The sequence below is a fragment of the Pipistrellus hanaki genome, assembly GCF_964339955.1.
Source record: "Pipistrellus hanaki genome assembly, chromosome: 15".
Taxonomy (NCBI): domain Eukaryota; kingdom Metazoa; phylum Chordata; class Mammalia; order Chiroptera; family Vespertilionidae; genus Pipistrellus; species Pipistrellus hanaki.
The window spans coordinates 27,551,400-27,575,544 of record NC_140517.1 but is presented as its reverse complement, the minus strand read 5'-3'; the positions used below and the strand labels follow the sequence as shown (position 1 = coordinate 27,575,544).

The 24,145-nt window shown below is 63.9% G+C and overlaps 2 protein-coding genes across 3 annotated transcripts; one reads left to right on the top strand and one right to left on the bottom strand.

The window, feature by feature from the left end:
• Nucleotides 1-1,904: 1,904 nt before the first annotated feature.
• On the top strand, nucleotides 1,905-6,821 carry SLC22A31 (solute carrier family 22 member 31; the record flags this gene model as incomplete). 2 transcript variants are annotated; one of them, XM_084905344.1, is made up of 9 exons in its annotated part: nucleotides 1,905-2,282; nucleotides 3,856-3,959; nucleotides 4,055-4,209; nucleotides 4,481-4,649; nucleotides 4,807-4,952; nucleotides 5,046-5,154; nucleotides 5,275-5,489; nucleotides 5,987-6,098; nucleotides 6,334-6,821. In XM_084905344.1, the coding sequence occupies 9 exons, from the start codon at nucleotides 1,905-1,907 to the stop codon at nucleotides 6,638-6,640; spliced, it is 1,695 nt and encodes a 564-aa protein (XP_084761470.1). In that variant the 3' UTR covers nucleotides 6,641-6,821. The 2 variants fall into 2 exon arrangements, with proteins under 2 accessions (XP_084761470.1, XP_084761469.1); XM_084905343.1 differs by having other exon boundaries at nucleotides 4,807-5,154; nucleotides 6,334-6,820.
• Nucleotides 6,822-6,962: 141 nt separating this feature from the next.
• Nucleotides 6,963-23,282, bottom strand: CDH15 (cadherin 15). Its single transcript, XM_084906791.1, has 14 exons — nucleotides 23,138-23,282; nucleotides 16,454-16,612; nucleotides 16,109-16,264; nucleotides 14,931-15,075; nucleotides 13,672-13,832; nucleotides 12,727-12,855; nucleotides 12,144-12,329; nucleotides 11,010-11,263; nucleotides 10,188-10,330; nucleotides 9,793-10,029; nucleotides 9,348-9,587; nucleotides 9,108-9,244; nucleotides 8,742-8,909; nucleotides 6,963-7,600 (listed from the first exon to the last, which is right to left on the bottom strand). Exons 1-14 carry the CDS (start codon nucleotides 23,177-23,179, stop codon nucleotides 7,400-7,402), a joined length of 2,358 nt encoding a protein of 785 aa, XP_084762917.1. The 5' UTR covers nucleotides 23,180-23,282; the 3' UTR covers nucleotides 6,963-7,399.
• Nucleotides 23,283-24,145: the final 863 nt, after the last annotated feature.

Here is a 24,145-nt window from a genome sequence, read left to right as displayed (position 1 = left end):
CAAATGGTGTGGCTGTTGGGAATAGGAACTGATTACTTAAACGATTACTGGGTTTTCTTTGGTGGTGATGAAAATATTTTGGAACTCGATAAAGGTGGTGGTAGCATAAAATGGTAAGTTTTATGTTATGTGTATTTCACCTCAGTAAAATATTTTTAAAATCAATAACATCCTTAAACATTGCCAGTTAGAAAATACAATGCCCCTACGACCCCGCCCCGATAGCCCCGCCCCGATAGCCCCGCCCCCAGGCCACCTGCCGAAACTGGTTTGGCTCAGTGGATAGAGCGTCGGTCTGCGGACTGAAGGGTCCCAGGTTCGATTCCTGTCAAGGGCATGTACAATACATTGGTTGCGGACACCTCCCAGGTGGGGGTTGTGCAAGAGGCAGCTGATCGATGATTCTCTCTCATTGATGTTTCTGACTCTATCCCTCTCTCTTCCTCTCTGTAAAAAATCAATAAAAAAATATATTTAAAAAATATTCATCTCCCTTAAAAAAAAAAAAAAGAAAAGAAAGAAAAAAAGAAAATACAATGCAAATCCACACTCCCTTCCCAAAACAACAGGAAGCAAACTACTTAGGAACATTCAGGTGTAACCTTTAGGACCTATTGCAAGGTTCCTCCGTAGGGGTGTCGAACTCAATCAGAGAAGGGGCCAAAATCTAAAATCCAGCCTAAATCGCGGGCCAAATGGTTTACTGAACAGTCATAAACTGACAGTGTCATAAACTGACAGCGGAGTGCAGTGATGACAGCGCGGTGCGGGCCACATTGCAAGGCCTGGTGGGCTGGATTTGGCCCGCGGGCCTTGTGTTTGACACATGTGCTCCAGAGGAAAAACAGAAGTTGAAAACAAACGCGACCTGCGCTGCGTTGCTCCTGGGAAGGGAAGCCTCCGCTAGGGTGCTGGTGTCGGTGCCCCTACTTAATTCACAAACGCAATGCCATTCCGAGTCTGGTTCGCACAAGGACCCAGAGCTGGACAAAGTAACTGAAGCTGGTTTTACAAAATATAATGACGATACTCTTCAAACTTCTGAGAATGGAGCACCAAGCAGACTCACTGGACACCACACTCCGCCAGGGCTGCAGCAACGGCGGCCACAGGGAAGGGCCGGCTGGACCCGGGAACGGAAGGTCCGAGCCGCTCCCTCCCGCGGCTGCTGGGCAGCCCCCTGGCTGCCGGGCGGGGTGGGGATTTTGGAGGGAGATGGGAGGGTCGGTTCCCGTGCTCCGTAGGCCGACGCCAGGCCGTGAGGGCTCCAGTGCGCGTCTGGTCCGCGACCCCCAGTCACCCCGCGGCCGTCGGGCTCTCAGGCCGACGCCGAAACCCCGGACCCCGAAGCCACCTGACAGCGTCCGCCCGGGGCCCGGAGGACAGCCCAGGCTCGGCCTCCAGGGCGGCCCGAGTCCCGCTGGCCACACCTTCGCAGCCCGCGGGCCCCAGCTCCGTGGCCCCAGGCCTAGCTTTGCCCTCCGGCTTCGCCCGCAGCCCCGCCCCAGTCTCCGCCCCCTGGCCCCGTGTCCGCCCCTATGACCACGCCCTACGACCCCGCCCCGATAGCCCCGCCCCCAGACCCACCTGCCGACCCCGCCCCTGCGGACTCCGCTCCTATAGCCCCGCCCCCAGGCCACCTGCCGCCCCCGCCCCTGCGGACTCCGCTCCTATAGCCCCGCCCCCAGACCCACCTGCGGACCCCGCCCCGACGACCCCGCCTCTATAGCCCCGCCCCCAGGCCACCTGCAGATCCCGCCCCCGACGACCCCGCCCCTAGGCCACCTGCTGATCCCGCCCATTAGGCCCCTCCCCCAGGCCACCTGCCGACCCCGCCCATTAGGCCCCGCCAGCCGCAGGCTCTCCGGGCAGGTTCCTCCCTCACCAGTCTCGCAGAGGCGTCCATGGAGCAGGAGGTGCGGGTGCTGCGCGCGGCGGGAGGCTTCGGCCGGGCGCGGCGCCTCCTGGCCGCAGCTTCGTGGCTGCCGTGCGTGGCGCTGGGGCTGGCGCTGGGCTCGGAGCCCCTGCTCACCGCGCTGCCCGCGCACCACTGCCAGCCGGACCCTGCGCTGCTGCCCCCCGCGCTGCGCTCCCTGAGCGGGCCCGCGCTGCTGGACGCCAGCGTGCCCCGCCTGGGCCCCGCGCGCGCCCGCAGCCCCTGCCTGCTCCTGCGCTACCCCGAGCCCTCGCCCGGCGCCCGCCCCAACGGCACGCGGTCCTGCACGCGAGGCTGGCACTACGCGCTGCCCGCCGCCGGCCTGCTGCGCAGCCCGGTCACCCAGGTGCGAGAGGGCTGCTCTTCTGCCCCCTGCCACCCGCCTCTGCTCCTCTCCTTCCTAACCCCCTTGTTATTCCCCATTCCTCTACCCCCCTGTCCCTCTTCCCCCATTTCTCTGTTCTCCTTCCTTTATCCCCTCTCCTCTGTTCCCCCTTCTTCCTTCCCCTTTCCCCCTCCACTTTCTGTTCCCCCATCTGTTCACCTCCTTTCTCTCTCTTCCTCTCTCCCCCTCCTTCCTCCCATTTTTTCTGTGCCCCCTCCTTTCTTTCCCGTCTGTCCCTCTTCTCTTTTCCCCTTCTTTCTCCCACTTTGCTCTATCCCCCTTCCTCCACTACCCCTTTTCTTTGTCTCCCCTCCTTCACTCCTATGTCTGCCCTTGGTCTCCTGAGGCTCTCATTTGGGCGTGCTGCCCCCCTCTCTGATGGGGCAGCTGGTGCCCAGGTGATTGGGGTGCCAGGTAGAGTCCAAGGCCCAGAGGCTGCCCAGGTGGGCAGGCAGCCTGGGGGAGGAAGAGGAGGAGTTGAGCTGAAGGTATGACCAGGTAGGCGGCACCAGGAGTTCAGTGCCAGGAACACTTTGAGCAACCTGTAGCTTAGGGCGATGTCCAGACTGGGTTTCCAGAACAGAAGGCTTTGAATCCAGGGAGCGATACCGGCAGTTCAGTTTGGGAAAGGCAGACCTCCCACCTGTGAGGCGTGTGCAGGATGGACTAGAGGCAGGGGCGCCCGAGGGGGCAACTTGGGGGTCTGGGCGAGAAGAAATGGGGGAGAGGGCAGCTAGTACCTCCTGACCTAGCTCCCTTTGGCAGCCTCGGCCCCACAGCTGCGCCCCAGCCCTGGGAGGTTCGGCCGTGTGGAAACTGGAGTGAGGTTGCCACATCCCTGCCGGTCCTGTCTTTGGCCCTCCAACCAGCAGGACTCGCCCCCTCCCCCCCATTCTGTTCCACCACACACCTGCTTCCTGCTGGTGTAGCGACCAGGCAGCTGGATTTTAAAATTAAAACTCTGACACACCGTGACTCCACACAGTATGTTAAGCTTGTACAAGAGGCACAGGACCTTAGTGGGAAGGTGGGAGGTGCAAAACGGAGGTCAAGTGCGCTTGCCAGGAAAAGCAGGTGAGCACAGCTCTGCAGGCGGTTCCGGGAGCTGCTCTTGAGCAGGGCAGGGGCGGAGTGAGGGTAAGGCCCGGGAGGCCCTGGGCACAGCAGGTAGGAACCAAGGTCAGCCAAGGTCCAGGCTCTGGGGAGAGTGAGGGCTGGAAAGAGGTGAATGAAACTCCATCCAGAAAAACAGAATCCAGCCTTGGGGCTCCATGTGGGTACTCTGGGGACCACAGGTCATCACCCCTTAGGGGCTCAGCCCAGACATCTTTCTGATTCCATGCGAGGCCCACCAGAGTCAGGAAACCACACTGTGTGACCTCGAGCAGGTCCCTTCCCTCCCTGTGCCCCCATTTCCCCTTCTATCAAGGGAGGATTGGAGCAGGATGTCTAAGTCCCCCTCCAGCCTGATACTCCGGGGACTTCAGCAAGGGGGGGGGGGCTGGCTGGCTGACAGTGACGGTGTCCCCTGCAGTGGAACCTCGTGTGTGAGAATGGCTGGAAGGTGCCGCTGGAGCAGACGAGCCACCTCCTGGGCTGGCTGTTGGGCTGTGTCATCCTGGGCATGGGCTGCGACTGGTGAGGTGCTGCCCCTCCCTGGAGCCCCTCAGGGTCCAGCCGAACCCCTGAGCTGCCCTGACTGGCTCCCGTGTGTGTCCCCCACCGCCCACCAGGTTTGGCCGCAGAGCTGTGTTTGTGGCCTCCCTGGTGCTGGCCACAGGCCTGGGGGCCGGAGAGGCCCTGGCTGCCAGCTTTCCGGCCCTGCTGGCCCTGCGGCTGCTGCACGGGGGGGCCTTGGCAGGGGCCTCTCTGGCCCTCTACGTGACTCGTGAGTACTGGGGGGGGGGGACTGCAGAGGGGCACCCACTCAGGCTCAGCCTCCCACCCCACTGGAGGGGACGTCAGCTGCATGAGGGCTCTTCTTGGGACAATGGAGGGCGCTGTTTGCTGTCTGCTGTTTGCGGGCGGGCTCAGGTGCTGGAGTGGGCAGTGAGTTGGCTCAGATGCCCACTCCTGGGCAGGTCAGCAGTGGTGCCCACAGCCCCGGACAGAGCAGCGCGCTCTAGCGGCCTCGGCCTCAGGCGGCTGTGTCTGCTCAGGCCTGGAGCTGTGTGACCCCCCGCACCGCCTGGCGTTCTCCATGGCAGCCGGCCTCTTCTCGGTGGCGGGCGCCCTGCTGTCGCCTGGCCTGGCCCTGCTCGCACAGGACTGGCACCTTCTGCAGGGGCTGAGTGCCCTGGCAACGGGACTCCTGCTGCTCTTCTGGGGGTACGTACGGCAGGAGACGGCCGGCAGCCTCCTCGGAGGCCAGCGTGAGGCGGGAGGGTGTGGGCTGGGGACACGGGAAGCCACGTCCTGTCCTGGCACTGGCCCTCGTTACCCTCTGTGCGGAGGACCTGCAGGCACCCTTACCCCACCCCTGCAGGTTCCCAGCCCTGTTCCCCGAGTCTCCCTGCTGGCTGCTGGCCACGGGGCAGCTGGCCCGAGCCAGGAAGATCCTGTGGCTCTTCGCGGAAGCCAGTGGCGTGGACCCTGAGAGCAGCTGTGAGGAGGAGAGCTCCCTGGCTGCGGGTAACGCTCCGGCCGGGAGGAGGGAGGCCTGGTGCGGGAGGAGGGAGGGCATCACCCCACCACACACCTTCTCCTGCTCTCTCATGTCCGTAGAGCTAGAGGTGCTGTCTGCCGAGAACCCCCAGCCCCAGCGCCACTGGGTCCTGGAGCTGCTGCACACGCGCGTCGCCTGGAGAAACGGACTCATCCTGGGCTTCAGTTCGTGAGGAGAGGAGGGTGTGGGTGGGCTGAGAGGGATGTGTGCCCCCCCCACCCCTTTTGGGGGTTCAGTCGCCGGAGTCCTCAGTTCTGGCTGAATGCATAGCTTTGCCCTCTCCCCCAGGTTGGTCGGTGGGGGCATGAGAGCCAGCTTTTCCCGAAGACTGGCCCTTCACGAGCTGGCCTTCTACGGACCCTACTTCCTGGGGGCTGGCCTGGAGGCGGTGGCCACCGTGTTCCTGCTGCTGACGGTGGACCGCTGGGGGCGCCGCCTGGTCCTGCTGCTGGGCATGCTGGTCATGGGCCTGGCGTCCCTGCTGATTCTCTCGGGGGTCCAGTGTGAGTGCAGGGCCCTGCGGGCGAACAGGGTCACCCTGTTTGGCTGAGGTCAGCCCGATGGAGAGGGAGGGTCCTGGGATCAGCCCCCTCTGGGGCCATAAGAGAGAAACACGTGTGTCCTGGGATCAGCCCCCTCTGGGGCCATAAGAGAGAAACACGTGTGTCCTGGGATCAGCCCCCTCTGGGGCCATAAGAGAGAAGCATGTGTGTTGGGATGAGGCTACTGTTCGTTTTACCTTGTTCATCTCCCACTGTGCACCCAGAGAAACTGAGGCCCACGGAGTTAAGGGCCTACAGGGATATACACGAAGGGGCTAACTGTAAGGGTCTGGTCTGGACGGGGGCGCCTGGAACGCTGGTGCCAAACCCAGAGTGCAGGTGCAGGGGTGAGGGGTTGGGGGGGGAGACAGGCCCGGCAGGACCCCTTGAGACATGGACAAGGGGGGAGCCTAGCACCTCGGGCCTGGGCAGCAGGGGACCCCTCTCTTCACCCCCAGACCTGCCGGGCTGGACGGTGCTGTCCCTCTCTGTCCTGGGGCTCCTGGCCGCCCAGGCCGTGTCCACCCTCAGCAGCCTCTTTGCCGCTGAGCTCTTCCCCACGGTGATCAGGTGAGCGTGGGCTGCCCTGCCCGACATCCTGGGTCCTGCCAGCCGAGCCCCCAGGGCCCTCTCGGGGTTGGACACCCCATACCACTCCCTCCCCGGCGTTCACCCAAGACTTCTTCATTCAGTCACATCTGGAGTCCAGATGGTCTCTCCCGGGTGGCACGGGGGACACGGCTCAGAAGGGGCAGGAACGGAGGACGGCGCCTGCCCAGGCGGTCACACTGCGCGCTCTCCTCAGGGCGGCGGGCCTGGGCCTCGTGCTGGGCGCCGGGTTCCTGGGCCAGGCAGCCGCCCCCATCGCCGACATGCACGGCCGGCGGGGCTTCTTCCTGCTGCACGTGGTCTTCGCCTCCTTCGCCATCCTCGCCCTGGTGTGCGTCCTGCTGCTGCCCGAGAGCCGGGGGCGCGGGCTGCCCCAGTCGCTGCAGGACGCCGACCGCCTGCGCCGAGCGCCGCTCCTCCGCGTCCGTCCCCGCCAGGACTACATGCCCCTGCTGCCCCCCGCCCAGTGCTGGGCTCAGACACGGCTGGCCCAGGAGGGGTGACTGGCTGGACAGACACACCTCCCCTCAGATGGCCGCGTGTCAGTGTGGGCGGGGGTCTCAGGGAGGAGCTGTGGGCTCACTGTGAAGGCGGAGTCCTCGGTTGGGCCCCTTGTTCCTGGGGGCCCTGGCCTCCTCACCCCAACCACCACTTGGGAAGGATAAAAGCGTCCATGGAACTTGGCATCCTACTGGTTCTTCCTTTGGGCTTCATCCTGGGGGGGGGGTCCCCACTCCAGGCTCGCCCACACCCGGTGCCTGCAGCCCCTCCCACCGCTCCCCTTGGGAGGCCAGTCCCCTCAGCAGGTCATTGTGCAGACCCTGTACCGGAAAGACCACTTTTAATTCACATTTGCCCGAGGGCTGCTTCCTTTCATACAAAGAGGGGATGTGCATGGGGTGGCAGAGCTGGGAGTGAGGGTGACAGAGCAGTGCTCGTGGGGCTCTCAGGGGGGGAGGCACCTCCTCCCCACAGCTCCTCTCCGGGCTCTGCCCCCGGGACTGTCTTCCCCGGGGGGAGCAGGCTGCCCAAAGCACCTTGGGTGTGGGACCAGGTCCCTGTGGCCGTCTCTGCGTAGGTCAGCTAGTCCTCCCGCTGCACGGCCAGCTGTTGGCATGTGCAGTCAGACCTCTGTGGTCAGGCTGTCCATCCTGGGAAGGATGTCCATCCTCTGTGTCCAACTGCTGTGCCCTCAGCAGGGTGGGCGTGGTCCCCATCAGAAAGCTCTCTGCCCTGTCCCGAGTGGCCACTGCACCCGGCCCTCAGAGAGGCCCGTACAGGTCGGCGAGCCGGGCGAAGCGAGGGCCCCAGTCCCGGAGGCAGCTGTAGTCTTGGTCCTCGTCGCCCAGGCTGGAGAGGATGGAGCTCAGTGTCCCTGCCATGGACCCATCGCCTTCGTAGTCATAGATGAGAGCGGTGTCGTAGGGCGGGACGCTGAGGTCACTGTCCGCAGCTTCCAAGCCCTACGGAGAGGCCCGAGGGGCTCAGCACACCAGCACACGCCCCAGCGGCAGTGCAGGGTGAGGCCAACCAAGGTATGGCACCAGGAAGGGCAGAGGAGGTCTGGGGGTTACCGGGGGGTTGAGGAGCAGCCCTGAGTGTGCGGGCACCACTGGGAGCCCCAGACCCAGGATTCAGATTTGAAAAAAGAAGGTTCCCTCTGGCCCTCCTTCCCTGGGCCCAGCCCTCCCTGAAGACTGTGTCCTGCCTGAGGCTGCCCGACACCCCATCTGGGAGAACAGCTGGTCCTGCCTCTTAAAGGTTTGGCTGCGGTCTGTGCCTCCACCTGGTAATATACACACTGGCTGCTGCAGGTTGCATACCTGAACCTGGGCCTGCCCCTGGCCAGGCAGCTGTCAGGGGCACCTAAAGAGCCAGGGCATATTGCCAAAACCGGTTTGGCTCAGTGGTAGAGCGTAGGTCTGCGGACTGAAAGGTCCCGGGTTTGATTCCGGTTAAGGGCATGTACCTTGGTTGCGGGCACATCCCCAGTGGGAGGTGTGCAAGAGGCAGCCAATCGATGTTCATCTCTCATCGATGTTTCTAACTCTCTATCCCTCTCTCTTCCTCTCTGTAAAAAATCAATAAAATAAAAATAAAAATAAAAAAATAAAAAAAGAGCCAGGGCACTAAGTGTGCAGGCAGGTGTGGCCCCTGGCACGCTACTGAGAATACCTGCGTGCTCCTCTGTTGCCCACTCAGTTGGATTTCCCAGGTTCTGGGCATCTCCCGTGTGGACCTGAGGACGTCAGTGATGCTGTGTCCAGAGGAGCGGCGATGGACGCCTGGGCTCAACCGCCAGCTGCACTTCTACCTGCGGTCATTGCGTTCCCTCTGCCCGCGCTGTGCCCCGCGCTGCAGGGCAGCCTACAACCAGCCCGGCTCCACTAGGTCTCCCACAGGCTAGTGCGGGGTCACCAGCCCCCTCTCCCTGGGGCTTACGTGGCTGTGGCCCCTGTTCCACAGCCCCGCTCAGCTCGCAGCTCGGCCCGGGTCCCCAGGAGGGAGCCCACTCCCTGCGGCTGCGCGTGTACGGGGTACACGGATGCACTTGCATGTGGTGTGTGTGTGTGCCCCCTGCCCTCCCCGCCCCGGGGGACCTACGTCGTTGATGAAGTCTGCCATGTCGGCGGGGCTGGTGGGCAGCACGCGGGAGGGCGGGGGGCGCGCCCAGCTGAACGGGGTGTCGCGGCGCAGCAGCGGCCGGCCCAGCGGGGCGCTCAGGGCTGCCAGCTCGGACGGGTGGCGCAGCTGGCTGATGTCGTAGGCGTCCTGCAGACAGAGTGCGTGGGCTTGAGCCTGGGTCCATGGCAGGGTGGGGTTTCCATCCCAGGCACCTTTCTGAGAGCGATAGGTTTGGGGGTTTGGGACAAGGATCTGGGGAGCCCCCTACCCTTGGAGCCTGGGTGCTGGCCCACAGCCACAGCGGAACATCCTGAGCCACCACGCCACCCCCACCCCTGCCCTCACCTGGTCTTCTTCCCCGCCCCCCTGCTCATCGTAGTTGAGGATGTTGTCCCGGAGGTCATCCTGCAGCCCCTGCAGAAGCTCCTTGTCCCATGGCCGCTGCCGGAACCGTGAGAGGAGGGCCGCCGGCAGGGCGAGCACTGGCAGGCAGACAAGGTGAGGTTGGCCCCCGAGACAGAGGCGTGGGCCGCGGGGGTGGGGGCGGGGCTCTGAGGGCAGTGGACCCAGGGCGTGGGCACTCACAGAGCAGCAGGACGACGCTGGCCAGCATGATGACCAGGGCGCCCAGGCTGATGCCTGTGCCCTTCGCCCTCAGCGCAGCGGCCCCCTGCAGGCAGACGCCATCCTGGCCACAGTGGCACACGGTCACGTTGAGGAGCTGCTCGCGGTGCTGGGGTGGCTGCCCTGAGTCCCGGAGCAGCAGGCTGAGGTGGTGCAGCCCCTCCTGCACCTGGTGCCGCAGCCGCAGGCGCGCGTGGCTCACTGTGGGGGGCACCTGAGGTCAGCAGGCCCCTCGGTGCCCCACGGGGATCACGAGACGCTGGGCCTGTTTCCATCTGCCCACCGAGTGTGATAACTAACCCTTGCCCCACCTGAGGGTGCCCTGAGGCGGAACCAGCAGGACCACGTCTTGAGTGCCCCCAGGTCCCAGGTCTGGACACCACCCCCGGGCGGGGGCAGAGCTCACTGTTAATCTGGCTGAGGCTCCAGTTCCGGGCCAGCTCTGGGACCCTGGGGCTCAGCTGGAAGTGGAAGGGGGCCCCGTGGGGGGGCAGGTCCTCGTCCGTGGCACCCAGGAGGAGGCCAGAGCCCTGGTCTGGCTCACTGCACAGGCTTCCAGATGAGGGGGACAGCTCGGGGGCGTGGTCATTGACCTCCAGGATCTCAATGGACAAGGTCCCGGTGGCCGTGCAGGGCGGGGAGGCTGCAGACAGAAGAGCTGTGGGCTTCTTGCCCTGCCAGAGCCACTGCCCACCCTCCCATTGCTCACTCGAGGGCCTGGCTCCCAGCCCCCGGGCCAGCAGCAGGGCCTCCCAGCCTGGGGCAGAGAGCCATGGCGTCCAGCCTGGACCCGGTGCTCACCGTCGTCGTAGGCCAGGATGATGGCCCTGTACCAGCCGTCCTTGAGGAAGGGCGACGCTGGGCTGAGCACACTCTGGGTCTGGACCCAGCCTGTGGCTCCATCCACTTGCAGCCAGTCCTCAGGGTCATAGTCCTTAGAGTATCTGTTGGCCAAGGAGGGAAAATGGGAACAGGGTGCCCCTGAGCTACATGGGGCCCTCTCAAGGTGTGGTTGCATATAGACACACAAGCATCCTCACACTGTGCATGCACACACACACATTCACACACAGTCACATACAGTCACATACACACATTCACTCACTCACACACAAACACAAACACACACACTCACACACACACACTAGCTTTTGAGGCCCTAAGCTGGTGTTTTCTATCCCATTTCACAGATGAGGAGACTGAGGCTCAGGAAGGCAGGTGCACTGACCAGGGCCCTGTGGCAACTGAGTGACACAGCATCTCATCTATAGGATTCAATCATGGACTCGGTGGAGACAGACACAGATACACAGGGCCGGGCTGAGGGGAAGTCCCAGGACCAGTCCCATGGGAGCACTGCTCGCCAGGCTGGACAGGGCTAGACAGGCTGGTCAGGATAGACGTGCCAGGTGTGGCCCAGTCCTGCCCTCAGAACAAGTCACACCAATATGTGCACACGTGGGACTGGAGACCCCTGGACGGTCAGGGAACGCACAGATGAGCCCTGCCCCTCTAACCTATGCCCTGATGGGAACCCTCCGCTGTGCCTCTGGCCCTGGCAGGGAAATGGGGGGACGGGCTATTAGCTCCCTCTGCTTCCCCCCGAGGATCCCGGGAAGGCACCTGAGCCTCTGCAGCTGCTGCGTGTCGGGGTCTCGGGCAGAGAAGGTGGCCACAGGGGTCCCTGGGGCCGCCCCCTCCGCCAGGCTGGTCCTCAGAGGATTCTCCGGGAACACGGGGGCCTCGTTGACATCCCGCACCTGCACGCTGACTCGGGCCTGATCCCGCTCCGCCCTGGGGGCAGCCGCCTGCAGCGGGACCTCGTTCTGCACCTCCACTGTGAGGTCATACTGGTCACAGCTCTCATAGTCCAGGGGCTGTGGGGAGGAAGCAGAGCCGAGAGCTTGCTCAGGACTCCGGGCCCCGGAGGCAGGTGCGGCCGGAGAAGGCCTGCAGGCTGCTGCCCCAGGTCTGTCCTCCAGCCCCCGCCCTCCTTCTCCTTTTCAGCCTTGGAAAAGGAAAGCTTATGCAGGACAGAAAAAGGCACAAACATAATGTAAAAGTGATCAAATCAGTACTCGTCCCTCAGAATGCATTTGTCGGGTGCTGTGTGATCGGTTCAGTGTTATTTAGCCGGGCGGTCCTCCCAGCGAATCAAGGGAACACTCCTCTGGGTATTGACGGAGACAATTGGTAGATGTGGTCACAGTAACGTCTACAATCGATTGGCTTAAGGAAAGAAGGTCATCCTGACCATCTGGGCGGGCCTCACCCACTGTGGAAAGTCGTTAAGAGCGAAACAGATTTCTGAGGAAGAAGGAATTCCACCTCAAGAAGGCAGCCCCGCTCTGAGCTGACCCTGCAAACTCCAGACTTGCCCTGCCAGCCCCATAATACGGGAGCCAATTTCTTGCAATAAATCTCTTCAGATAGCAATATCTAAATATATCTCTACCTTCACATGTGTGAATATGCACATGTGTGTGTACACACGGGTTTCCTGCTGTTTCTCAGGCTCCTATCTGGCTGATGCAGGTAAAGTCTGCATTCACACGATTCTTACACAGAGTGGCAGCACACTGTGGACAACGCACAGGCCCTGTGGTCAGCGGGACCTGCGCTCACACATTTCCGGTCCTCTGGCTCCATCCCCTCCCTCCGCTCTCTCCTGAGGGTGCACAGAGGGCCCAGGATCCCAGGGGTTGGGGAGAGGCGCCCTGCATGGGCGCTGGTGCTGGGGGAGTCGTGCGCCCTCACCTTCACCACAGACAGCACGCCTTCGTTGGTCTTGGGGTCTGTGCGGACAGCAAAATGCCCGTCGGGGTCACCCTCCAGGATGGTGAACCTGGCTGCCCAGTTGGGGGAGCCTGGCAGGTCCTTGTCCTCCACCTCCAGCCGCCCCACATCGACTCCACTCATGGCCTCCGCGGCCTCCATGAAGAACTGTGGGAGCCGCTCCAGTTACCTGCCAGGTTGTCAGGGGTGGGGCCTCCCTCCCTCAGGCCTCCCAGCTAAGTGCTGCCCCCACTGCGGTCCTCCCAGAGTCACCCACCCCCTCCAGAGGTCCCAGGAGCCCTCTCTGTGGGCTCAACTGCACACACATTTGGGGGAAACGGGGATGTCTGGGCTGCTTCTCCCAGGGCCCCCCTCCTGACGCCTTCCGATGGTTTGCTGCTCACAAGCACCGTCTCTGTTGCCCCCAATTCAGGTCTCTGTGCTCCCTGTGCAGGACGCCTGCTCCAAAGCACCAGCCCCAACCCTCCACGAAGCCCTGGTCCCACTGGGCCTGGGGAGGGGCGGGCAGCTGGCAGGGGTGGTGGTGTGGGGGCGGTGGTGGCACCTCGGCCCTGGTGAACCCGGGGGCGTTGTCATTGACGTCCTCGAGAGTGATGATGGCGGAGGCAGTGCTGGTCAGGCCGTCTCCAGACATGTCCGCCACCTGCAGGGTCAGGTTGTACACGGCGACGACCTGGGGACGAGAGCATGGGGGCGGGACGCTGAGCGGGCACAGGCCCCGGGAAGGAGCGGGTGCCTGCAGGCTGAGTCACCCAGGAGAGCCCTGTGGGTGGCAGGGCCCCACGTGACTCCAGGAGCCCTGCCTGCTTCCAAGCCTGTGTCCGATGGCAGCGCTGTCCACCCTAGACTCTGCCCAGCCGTGGGGGGGTGGGGGTGGGCAAGAAGTCAATTACCAGGCTGCTGCTGGGTGCCGGTGCCTGCCATCGAGAGAGAGATGGGTGAGGGTCCCCTAACACAGCAAGTGGCCAGGCGGAGCCACACGGGGCTGTGGAGGAACCAAGAGGGGCTTCCTGGAGGTGCGGGCGCGGCACAGACGCCCGGCAGCGAGAGGCAGCGGTGGTCCTGACAGGGGGTGGCCATCACTCCAGAGCATGAGTGGTCACTGTGGGGCCCCAGAGGTGACATGCCCAACTGCCTCGTAGGCAGTGGGTATTTTTGGCAGAAAAAACACCGAGGCCGAGTCAGGGCCAGGCACTGTATTGAGGGCCTTTCACACCCTCTCGACCTAACCCTGCAACCACCCAGCAGGCAGGTGCACCCCAGGCCGAGTCTGTGCCCAGAGCCCGGGGCCACCACGACCATTTGCAGCAACCGGGAGCCTCCCTCATCGGCAGGGGAGGCAAGGCTGGCTGAGCGGCGCTGGGTCAGAGGGCCCGCCTACACCAGCTGCCTGAGCATCCAAAAGCACCGACAAGGTGGGTCAAGAGCGATCAGACAGGACCCTGGCTCCCCTGCGCCCAGCGTTCACAGCGGCGTGCTGGCGGCTCACCTCGCGGTCCAGGCCCACTTGCACGGTGCGTATCTCCCCGGTGTGCTCGTCGATGCTGAAGAGCTGGGGGCTGCCCTGCTCCAGGATGGAGTACCGCAGGGCCGCGTTGTCTGTCTCCGGGTCGTCGGCATCGGTGGCCTCGGCTCTGGTCACAAAGGTGCCTGGGAAGGATGAGGGCCTGTGAGCAGACGCCCATGAGCGCCAGGCCCTAACTCCCCCTCCCCCGTGGCCCACCCTGCCAGGCCCGGGCTCCCGGTTAGGCCTGTGCAAACGCGAATGTTCGAGCCATTGCCTGTGTTGTTGGAGGGGGAGAAAGCAGAAGCGTATGATACAAGTTCAATCAACAGCTGATATCTGGGATCCCACAAAATAGTGGGACAGCCCGGCAGGGGCCGAGAGCACTGGGTCAGATGAGGCGAACCAGCAGGAGAACGCTGGGCTGGCCCTGAGCCCCAGCCGCCTGGGAGTCAGAGGGTGGCCAGCACCCGGGGCAGGCGCTGTCCTCAGCCCCACCAGCGGAGAGAAGCAGTGGCCAGGGCTGGACCTGTGCTCTGGGGCAAGCAAACCACCAAATCTCAGGAAGAGGTGGGGCCAGGCAGGGGCCAGGATGCTGTCCTCACACCCATTTCCCTCCGGTGAGCGTGAGGTCTGACCTCATCCTCCCCACAGGCCATCTGAAGCACGACTTGCCTGGATCTGACCACGCCCCTGAGAGCAGGATGGGAAAGGAGGAGGGGGTCTGTCCGGAATGAAGTCTGCCTGCCCTGGAACAGACTCAGACACGCAAGGCGTCCTGTGAAGACTCGTAAAGGACCGAGGGCTGCATGACTGCTTCGTGGGCATGGGGCTCCCTCTTGGGGGGACGACAATGTTCTGGAACTAGATAAGGTGTTGGTTGCTCGACCCTGTGAATGTACTAAGTGCCACTGAAGTGTTCATTTTAAAATGGCTAATTTTCTGTTATGTGAATTTCACCTCCATTTAAAAGCAGCAGCAGCAGCAGCAGCAGCAGCAGAGCTTTGCCATCTATGAGTCCTCTCAATGCATTTTGGAAGACGTGGGGGTTTGAAATTAACATTGAAATAGGAAGTGACTTGGGTTGACTTGTGGAAATTCCATCAGTACTGGAGACCATTTTACTGATTTTTAGACTCTTTGAAAGACCGCTGACATCCTGCTAAGGGGAAGCCCCGGACTTCTGACCTGCCAGGGCCCCTCCACGCAGCCCCTCCTCCGCCTGTGGGGGCTGGCGCGCTCACCCGGCACAGCGCCCTCCAGCACGCGGCCGGCGAACACCTCCTGCAGGAAGACAGGCCGGTTGTCGTTCTGATCCACAACCACGATCTCCAGGTCCGTGGGCTCCTCCAGGGTGGATCCTCCCAGGTCCAGAGCAAAGGCCCTGAGCTAGTGGAGCAGAGAGCAAGGGCTGGCACTGTGGTCCCCACATGCCCGTGGCCCCCCGGGGCCATGCGGAGGGACAGCACGCGCAGACTTTGTGTTCTGCTGGAAACACCAACTCAGACAGATGAGGAGCGGTGCGGGGTGGGGCATGCGCTGCAGCAAACTGACTCCCCCTGCAGAGGACACTGCTTCCCCCCAGCGGGCAGTGCCCCCTGCTGCCCCGCTTGCCCTGGCCACCAGGAAGCTCCCAGCCCACGTCTGTTTCACGTGGCCGGTGATGCTCTCTACGTAAGGACTGGTGGTTACGTAGCATTACGGCGGTAATGCTCTCACTAGCATTCCTGGCCTCTCTCCCCTTTTCTAGACGGTTTGGCTCCTCTGGAAGGTTGTTTTAATTCCTCTGTGCACATGAAAATTTTTAAGTAAACCACCTTTTATTCTTTCGGAGCATGGCCATGATATAATTTCCATCCCTCTACTGACTTCCTGTGTAAGGAGACACAGTCTGAAGGAAGATCCCAGGCACACGAGGCAAAGGCAGAGGACCCTTCCCCAAGTCAGGTCCGCACGACAGACCAGGAGGGGGCTGGGCAGGTCACTCTGCAGGGGCTTCTATGAGGGCCTGGCTCCCCCTCCCCCTCTCGCTTATGTGGCTCCTTACCCCACTGCCTTTTCTCTCGGATCTCCCAGTCTCTAACCTTCCAAGGGTCCAGGGTGCCTTCCCCGGGGTGCCACCCCCGTGGATCAAGAGGCACCTGCCAGTGGGGTCTGGCAGTTCTGTGGGATTCTTCCAACATCCCGTCCCCACCAAAGGCAGCCCGCTGGGGGAACCGGCTGGGGTGACCAGGGCGTCACCAGGATGGGGTGCTGCTTCCCTTGCTGCAGGCTGCCCAGTCCTCCCACAGGGACCAGGCCACTCCTCCAGGGGCCTCCGTGCGCTCCTTCGCTAAATGGGCGGTTCCTTGGGGTCCCGCCCCTGGCCGCCGCGAAGGCCGCCAGACCTTGCTGGGGAAGCGGCCCGGCCTGAAGTGCCCACCCGGAAGCGGTCCATCTTCTCGCGGTCCAGCAGGGCGTTCAGGAACACCTTCCCCGTGAACTTGTCGATGGAGAACACGCCCCGGGGCTCCTCGTCCACGCCAGGCCCCTGGATGCTGTAGATGACGCTGCCCAGCTGCTGCTTGTCAGACTTGATCTGCGGGGGCAGGACAGGGCTGGGGGCGGCACCCCGGCGGGGTCCCCTCCCCGCCCCCCCGCAGCCTCGGCCCCTCCCCCCGCTGGGGCAGGCCGCTCAGCCTGTGGCCCCGGATGGCATTCCCGCCCTAAAGCGCACACCTCGGGGGACCCGCTCTGCCCTCCCCCCCCCCCCCCCCCCCGCCCTCACCTGCACCAGCGGGTAGGGGAGGCGCTTGTAGTTCTCAGACACACTGATGGGAGGGATGACCCAGGCTCTGCGCACGCGGCCTGGCGAGGGCGCCCGGTGCCAGGGGAACAGGAGGCTGGGCCTCCTCAGCCCCGGAACCCCCAGCGAGAGGTCCAAGCTCTGCAACGAAGACACAAACAGCCGTCCGAAGCCGTCACCCCGGGAGCCTGGGGAGCTTCTCTCCCACCGGTGGTGGGCTCTGGGCAGGGGGCTCTCCTCCCTGGGAGGCAGGGAGCACCTCGCCCCACATCAAACACCGAGCTCAGGCCCCCCGCAGGCCCCGAGCCGGGCCCCTGAGCCCAGTCTGTCTCTAGCCTTCTCCGGGAGCCTGGGAACGAGGGGCCAGGAGTGACCACAGGCCTCGAGGACTGAGGGGAACTGACCACGCTGTACCCCCACCCCAGCTTCCTGAGGGCCAGGCACCGCTCCCCCAGCGCGGCCCAGGGGGGACTCAGGGCCCGGGCCTGGGAGACACGGTTCACTGGGGACGGGGGAGGACCTGGGGCTGGGAGAGGAGGGCTGGGCGGGAGGGAGTGATGGGGAATGGTGACAGCAGCTGGCCTCGCGGGGAGGACCTTGTGAAGAATGTGGATAAGGGGCGGAGAGCAGGCAGGAGAGCCGGGGCCCGGGCATGCCTGCGCCCTCCACGTGGCGGGAGGTGGAGGTGGGGGCTCCTGGCTGCAGGCTGGGGCAATGGGAGGTGACACGTGGCCTTCCAGGCTGCTCAGAGCTTGGATCCCTGAGGACTGTGAGGTCAACCTGACTAACGCTTTCGTCAGGAGAGGCCCAGCGACAGGAAGGACCGGCTGGGGCCAGAGCGCCCGCCATTCTGGGCCGGCTTTCTCCCAGACCTGCGGACCCAGGTGCCCTTTTCACCCCTTAGTTCCTAGCACCTGGGGACCCTGGGACGCTCCTCCCTCCCCCCACACACGCCCAGTGCCCAGCCTGTGGGGCAGCAGCGGGGGTTGAGGCACACGTGGCAGCGTGCTCCCCGCTCTGCCCGGGGTGGGGGCCAGCAGACAGGGTCCCAGGTCCTGCCCCATGGTTAGGCTGGGATCAAAACCAGGTGGGCCAGCATCGGAGAGGGGCCCAAATGCCAGCTCTCTGCCACTCAGACGGCCCCACCCTGCCGCTCAGATGGGGAAACTGAGGCTCAGGAGAAAGTCCCATCCTGAGTCAAGGCTAGAGCTGGCAGCAGCCCCACAAACCGCACTCCTCAGAACGGCCGGCCCTGGCTCACCTATGAGGGCCCTGCACCGGCTCCCCGGCCCGGTGCTGGTGGGCTTGAGTGGAAGTGCTGGGGACCCCTCTTGCACCCCAAATCATGGGTGAGGCTGATGCTGGAGCAGCTCCCGGATAGGCCAGGCCATGGGAGGGTGCATTTCTTACATTCTCCTGCAGCCAAACCCAGCTGGAGCCCAGCAGGTGACGGGACCGCTACCCCCACCACAGGCCCGGGGGATGTCTGCCCCTCCCAGGGTCTCTAGGCCCCCGGGCCCTTCTGAAGGGGGCTCCCTTCTAGTCAGGCAGACCAGCTGGCTCCCACAGCCCCTCCAAGCCCCCAAGACCCCCTACCGGCTCCTTGATCCTGCTGACTTCGCTTTCTCTCCCTCCCAGCCATGCAGCCAGCAGAGGGACAGCATGGGAGCTGTGGGCTGTGGCCTCAGGGGAGTAGGGGCAGTGTCGGTGAGTGGCGGGTGCTTAGGGGGGGGCAGGGGCAGAAGGCTGCTGGGCTGTGTAATTCTCTTGTCTTCAATCCTCGCCGCGCCCCCCTCACTGCCCCTCCCGCCCCAGGCCGGACACTTTGCTGACAGAATGGCAGTTACATCCAAACTGAAGCCAGCCTCTCGGATGGCCCCAGCCATCTCCTCCGTTTGGGAGCCCTCCTCCCCCTGCCTCATCTAAAATGCCAGCAGCTGGTCACCCACGGAGCCCGGAGTCCAGGGAGCAGAAAGCTGGTTCCAGAAGGAACAGGCGGCTGGCCAGGCTCTGAGCTCCCTGCAGCCGGACAGATGGCAGCGCTGGCCTCTGAGCCTGCGGGGCTTCTTGCCAGAACCACCCGAGCACAGGCCACCTCCAGGTTAGCGTAGTGTTCCCACCACGCGGAGACGGCTGCCCGCGTCACCGTGCTGGTGGGGACAGCGTTTGCTTTCTGAGCACCACGCTCGAACCCTCCCTTGCCCCTTTCCTTTCTTTCCCTCCCTCCTCCTCCCTGGACCCTCTCTCAGCCCTCACAGCCCCTAGGAATGGGGGGATCACCTCATTCCACAGCTCCCCAGAGGGAGGCTCCCACAGGCCGAGGCCCCATTGCTGGAGGCCAGAGCGCAGCAGAGCCCGGAGCTGCAGGGAACCTCGCTCAGGAGCAGGCTCGGCAAGGAGCCCAGCGCTCGCCGCAGCGCCCTCCCTGCCCAGCCTCCAGCATGGATGGGGCGGGCCAGGGCTGGGCACCGTCCACAGGTGCTCCTTGTCCTCAGGCTCTTGGCAGGACCCTGGGGGCACACTCAGCCCTGTCCAGCTGTGGCCACATCTGGGCCGGCCCTAACCCCCCACGCCCACCAGAGAGCCTGTCTGTCCCTCCCTGCCGGGGCCTCTGACACGCCACGATGCCCACCAGCTTGGTGTGGGGCCAGGGCGGTGGAGGCAGAGCCTGGGAATCCTGGGTGCTAGCTGTCTGTGAGGTCAGCAGAAGCCCGGAGCCTTGGCACGGGCCCCTCACCCAGGTCAGAGGCTGTGGGGGGCGTGGCTGTGCTGACTTCTCAGAGTGTCCTCTGTCCTCCCGCACCCCCTTCCAGACCATGTGCTGGCGGGGGGACCGTGGAACAAAGTCACGTGGACAAAGCCAGCTCACACAGACCCCCAGACGCAGGCAACACCATTGAGTGACATGTGCTCACATATGCCCCCCATCTTGCTGTCTCCCATGCCAAGCCAGTACCAAAGGGTGTCATGGACCCCCTGCTCTCAAGTGGGTGCCCAATAACACCCCCATGTTCACCCTTGACACTGCCTTTAACCAAGGACCCGAGAGAACACTCTGGAAGCCCTAGAGACACTGAGGCCATTGCCCCTCACTGGGGTCCACCCAGCACTGGCACCCAACCCAAGGGCTGCCAAGTGCAGAGCTCCCACTGAGCAGAGCCCTTGCTGTGACCAGGCTGTGCGAGCGCCTTACAAACACTCCTGCGGAGGCCAGAATGGTGCCACCCACCCAGACTCCGCCAGGGCACTGGCCTGTGAGCAGCTGGGCACCGCCTGCCCCGATGCTTCTCTGGCTTCAGGGAAGTTCCCGTCTCCTTCCTGGTCAGACAACACGGACATGCTCTGGGGCAGAGGCACGAAGCTCAGGCCAGCGTTCCAAAACCTGACTAACCACCTCACGGGGTGTGTGTGTGTGTGTGTGTGTGTGGATAGGGATTCCGTGAGTGTACCCCAGGCCTACTGCATGAGGACACCCAGGTGGTCACGAAGCCCATGTGATTCTTGGAAACACTGGGGAAACTGGGCAGCACTGAGCTGAAAGGCGGGACTTCAGGGTCAAACAGCCCTGATGTGGCTTCAGCCCTACAGGCAAGGCCCTCCACTTCTCGGGGGCTGTGTGTGGGGTGACCTGGAGCCTGTGGTGAGCGCTGGGTGAGCAGATCATCTGCCAACATCAATTCCGTTCAGAAGCAGCGAAGAGACAGTGCCCGCCAGAGGCCTCCCGCCCTTTGCCAGTGTCCGTCCTGCCTGCGGGCCTGGGGCGGCCCCAAGGGCTCTGCTGCTCTCCATCAGCCCAGGCGCCTCCAAACCGGGAATCGTAAGGCACAGCCGCTCTCTCAGAGCCTGGGAGAAAGCTGGGCGCGTGGCTGGATGCTCACCACCCTGGGCTAAGGTTGGATGGAGAGTGAGCAGACACCCACCCCACCCCTCCTGGCACGGGGGCTTCTGTGGCCCCTGGTGAGCGGGAGCAGGGGACCTGGGCTTGGGCAGGATGTTTGCTGACTGGAGTCCGGCTCCCCGAGTCCTGCCCACAGCTGTGTGTCTTGGTTGGATAAAAGGGAGCACTCATTTTCTATTCCAACCCCTTCTGGGATAGTGGACAAACCTAAGAAAACAGGATGCAGCAGCAGCTTGGTGTGTGTGTGTGTGTGTGTGTGTGTGTGTGTGTGTGTGTGTGTCTGGGTGCAGGGACATTCCTCCACCACGGCCCAGGCCCTGGGCTTCTCAGATTCAAAGAACCAAGCGGGAGGCCTGCAGCCTGGAGGAGCCTGGGCTGGGCGGGGGGTGGGGGGGAGTGGGGGGGATGGCGCGGGTGCCATGGAGGTCAAGAATCCCTGCTCTGCACGCCCCACAAGCCTGAGCCCCTAGCCCCAGGCTGGAATCCAGGCCACCCCATTCCTGGATGGCCCGGCAAGCATCAGGCATGCCAGGAATGGGCCCAGCTGTCGGCCTGGCCCCGAGCTCCCCTGAGCTCCCCTCCAGCTGCTGCAGGCTTTAGGGAAGGAATGAGGATGGTCAGGCAAAGGGCCGTGGGAAAAGCTGCCGTTTCCTCCGCCTGTTCCCGCGGCTGTGGCCAACTGCCACTCCCCACCCAGCCACCCAGCCACCCAGCCACCCAGCCACCCTGGAGAGCCACTCCCCAATGGTCATGGTAACGAGTGGCTGACAGCCCCACTCTGCACTGGAAACGATGAGCATCTGCTGTGGGTGCCATCTTGTTCTAGCACTTTCCCACTGTGCCAAGCCCCCAGCAGTGCGGGTGGAGCCTCTTTATTTCAGAAACCATGTGGCTCACTGGCCAGACACAGGCTGAGGCCCCTCCCCGCAGGGCATGGACCTGTCCTGAATCATCCCTGCTACCCCAGTCCCTCTGCCGCTCCCAGGGTAAGCTCAGCTATTGGAGCCGCTGTGGGCAGAGGATGAAAACACACTCTAAGCCCCCTGGTTGAGATTTCTAGGGGACCCAGGCAGGGGAGGGGCATGCCTCATCCAGAGCAAAGGACCTGCCCAGCCTGGTCTCCAGGACCCTCATCCCCAGCCAGGGGCCCACCCGACAGCCTTGCAGGGCCTGAGGCCAACCTGCCTTGGGGGTTCATGGAGGTGGAGGAAAGAGTGTCCAAGGGCGGCCACAGAACCCACGTGGCTGGACTGGGAGGACTGAAGTCTGAAAGCTGAGCTGGGCAGGGGGAGGGTGGGCTGGGCCTCCTTCCCCTGACAATGGAACTAATTTAAGCCACTGTGTGCAGGAACTTGAGCAGCCAGGCCCCCATTGTCTGGCCCCTCTCCCCCACCTGAGTCCCAGCTGTCTGGGGAGGGCATTCTGCAGTCCCGTTGGGGGAGGGGCAAGGAATCTGAGAGGTTTCTACTCCCCTCCCCTCTCAGAGTGGACGGCGGATACCCCAGACCCAGAGGAGCAGGTCTGTGGGAATGTGCCCCCGATGATGCGATGCTATGACACCCGGGGGGTTGCTGGGGCAGAAATGCTGTTCCTAGATCAAGTGGGGAGGGAGCATGGGAGTGTGAGGCATCCGGGCCTACAGGGGTGGTCTCCCAGCAGAGGGCTGGGAGGGCAGAGGCCTCCTGGCTTAGGTGACCACCGCTGTGCTGAGCCAGCTGGGCACGGCAGCTGCGGCCTAGGCTTAGGCACACTGACTGGCGGGGAGAGGAGGGGGAGGGACAGTGAGAGGACCTAAAGGCAGGGGAGGAGGTGGTTGGAGCCTGCTACTAGGTGCCCGGAGGGGCCAGCTGCCGTGGAGGGTCGGGCTGGCAGGCACCTGGTCAGCTGCCAGGCTGAAATCTGAGCTGGCCAGCCGGATCTGGGCGGTCTGTGGGAATGAGGGGGCCGCAGGAAGCCCCTGTGGTGGGTGCTGGGAAGCCCGCCTCTCATCAGCATCCCGTGCTGCCTAAAGGGCCTGGGACTGTAACCTCAACAATAACTCTACCACTGCCCGGCCCTGGCCCCTGGCCTTTGGCCTGTGACCCTGGCTCAGCCCACCTCTGAAGGCAGGAGGCCACGAGGTCACGCTCCATTCTCAGCACCACCTCGCGCCCGCCCAGCAGCCGGGGGCCTGAGGAGATGTGGCCCTGCGCAGGGGGCGCCCGTGGGGGCGGGGGGAGGAAAGGGGCAGTCTGTGCTTCCTTCAGCCTGTCCTGCTCCCAGGCTGGGGATGCTGCTGGACCTGGCTTCCCGGGCACAGGGTCCTCCAAGGGAGAGTGAGTTCCTGGAGGGCGGAGCTGCAGCTGCTCCTGCTGGCAGGGCTCTGGGAGAGGGCCTCAGACTTCCCCCAAACCTTGCAGGGTCCCGACAAAAACCTGGCCTTCCAGCTCCTCCAGCTGGGGGTGCTCCTGCCGCCTGCCCGCTCCCTGCCCGCTCCCTGCCCTCCACCACCAGACTGACCACCCCAGGGCTGAGGGCACCCCTCAAAGGGAGGGGCTGGCCTGCGAGGTGGCCTCCTGGCAGTCCCCCAGCTTGGCTCCCGTCCAGGCGGAGGCAGTACCTCTGACATCGGGACCCCCCTCACTCCCGGACCCTCACCCAGGACCCTCAGCTCACAGGCCCACAAAGGCAGCCAGGGCCAGGAGTCCCGGGGTGGCCCGGCGCCTTCCTCTAAGACTCTGCCGGGCAGTGCAGGGGGGCGGGGACCCCGGGCAGCGCCTGGGCCTTACCTGGGCCAGCAGCCCGAGGGCGAAGAGGAGCACAGTGTCCATGGGGCGGCCGCGGGCTGAGTGTCCGCCTGCGGGCAGAGTGCGCCTCCCGCTCAGACAGAACCACTAAGTGACAGCACAAGTGCGGGGTGGAGGGCAGGGTGAGTGCTGCACGTGGGCGGGGCGGGGCCTGGGTGAATGACAGCACAAGTGTGCAGGCTGGGGACCTAGTGAGTGACAGCGCGTGTGTTGGGGCGGGACGGGGGCGGGGCCTGGCGCGAGTGGCAGCGCAAGTGTGTGGCGGGGCTGGGCGGGGCCAAGTGAGTGACAGCCTGAGTGCTGGGAGGGGTGGGGGCGGAGGGCCGGGCCAGGACGGGGGGGCGGGGCCTGGGCTGAGTGACAGCCGGGTGCCCGGGATGGAGAGCGGGGTCAGGAATGAGTGACAGCACTGTGTGGGCAAGGTCTGGCGCCGAGTGGCAGCATTGCAGGGATTGGCGGGATGAGGGTTCAGGTGGGGGTGGGGTACTCAGGGGCTGAGTGACAGGACTGCGTGCACCCAGGTTGGGACTGGGGGGCGGGCCGTGACAGCGCTGGGGAGGCCGATGGCAGGCCCTGGAGGGAGGGGAGCCGGGCGGCTATTCTGGGCCGCTCGCTCCCAGGGTCAGACGGTGGAGCCAAGGCTGCCTGAAACGGCGGCGGTCGTGAAGGTGGGCTAGCCGCTAGGGTACCAGAGTGGATCCATTCACTCATTTTCTTTTTCAAAATATATTTTATTGATTTTTTTACAGAGAGGAAGAGAGAGGGATAAAGAGCTAGAAACATCGATGAGAGAGAATCATTGATCAGCTGCCTCTTGCACACCCCCTTCTGGGGATGTGCCCGCAACCAAGGTACATGCCCTTGACCGGAATCGAACCTGGGACTTTTCAGTCCACAGGCCGACGCTCTATCTACTGAGCCAAACCAGTTTTGGCTCATTTTCTTTTCTTTCTGGCCCCCAGACCGCCCAGGCACACTCCTGCTTCGGCA

What these genes read in the sequence shown, in the direction of transcription:
- CDH15 (XM_084906791.1), bottom strand. Translation starts at nt 23,179, where the DNA reads ATGGACACTGTGCTCCTCTTCGCCCTCGGGCTGCTGGCCCAG. An exon ending in AGAAGATGGACCGCTTCCGG is followed by an intron (nt 15,076 to 16,108) that starts GTGGGCACTTCA and finishes CTGCTCCACTAG; the next exon opens with CTCAGGGCCTTTGCTCTGGA. An exon ending in AAGTGGGCCTGGACCGCGAG is followed by an intron (nt 12,856 to 13,671) that starts GTGAGCCGCCAG and finishes TCTCGTCCCCAG; the next exon opens with GTCGTCGCCGTGTACAACCT.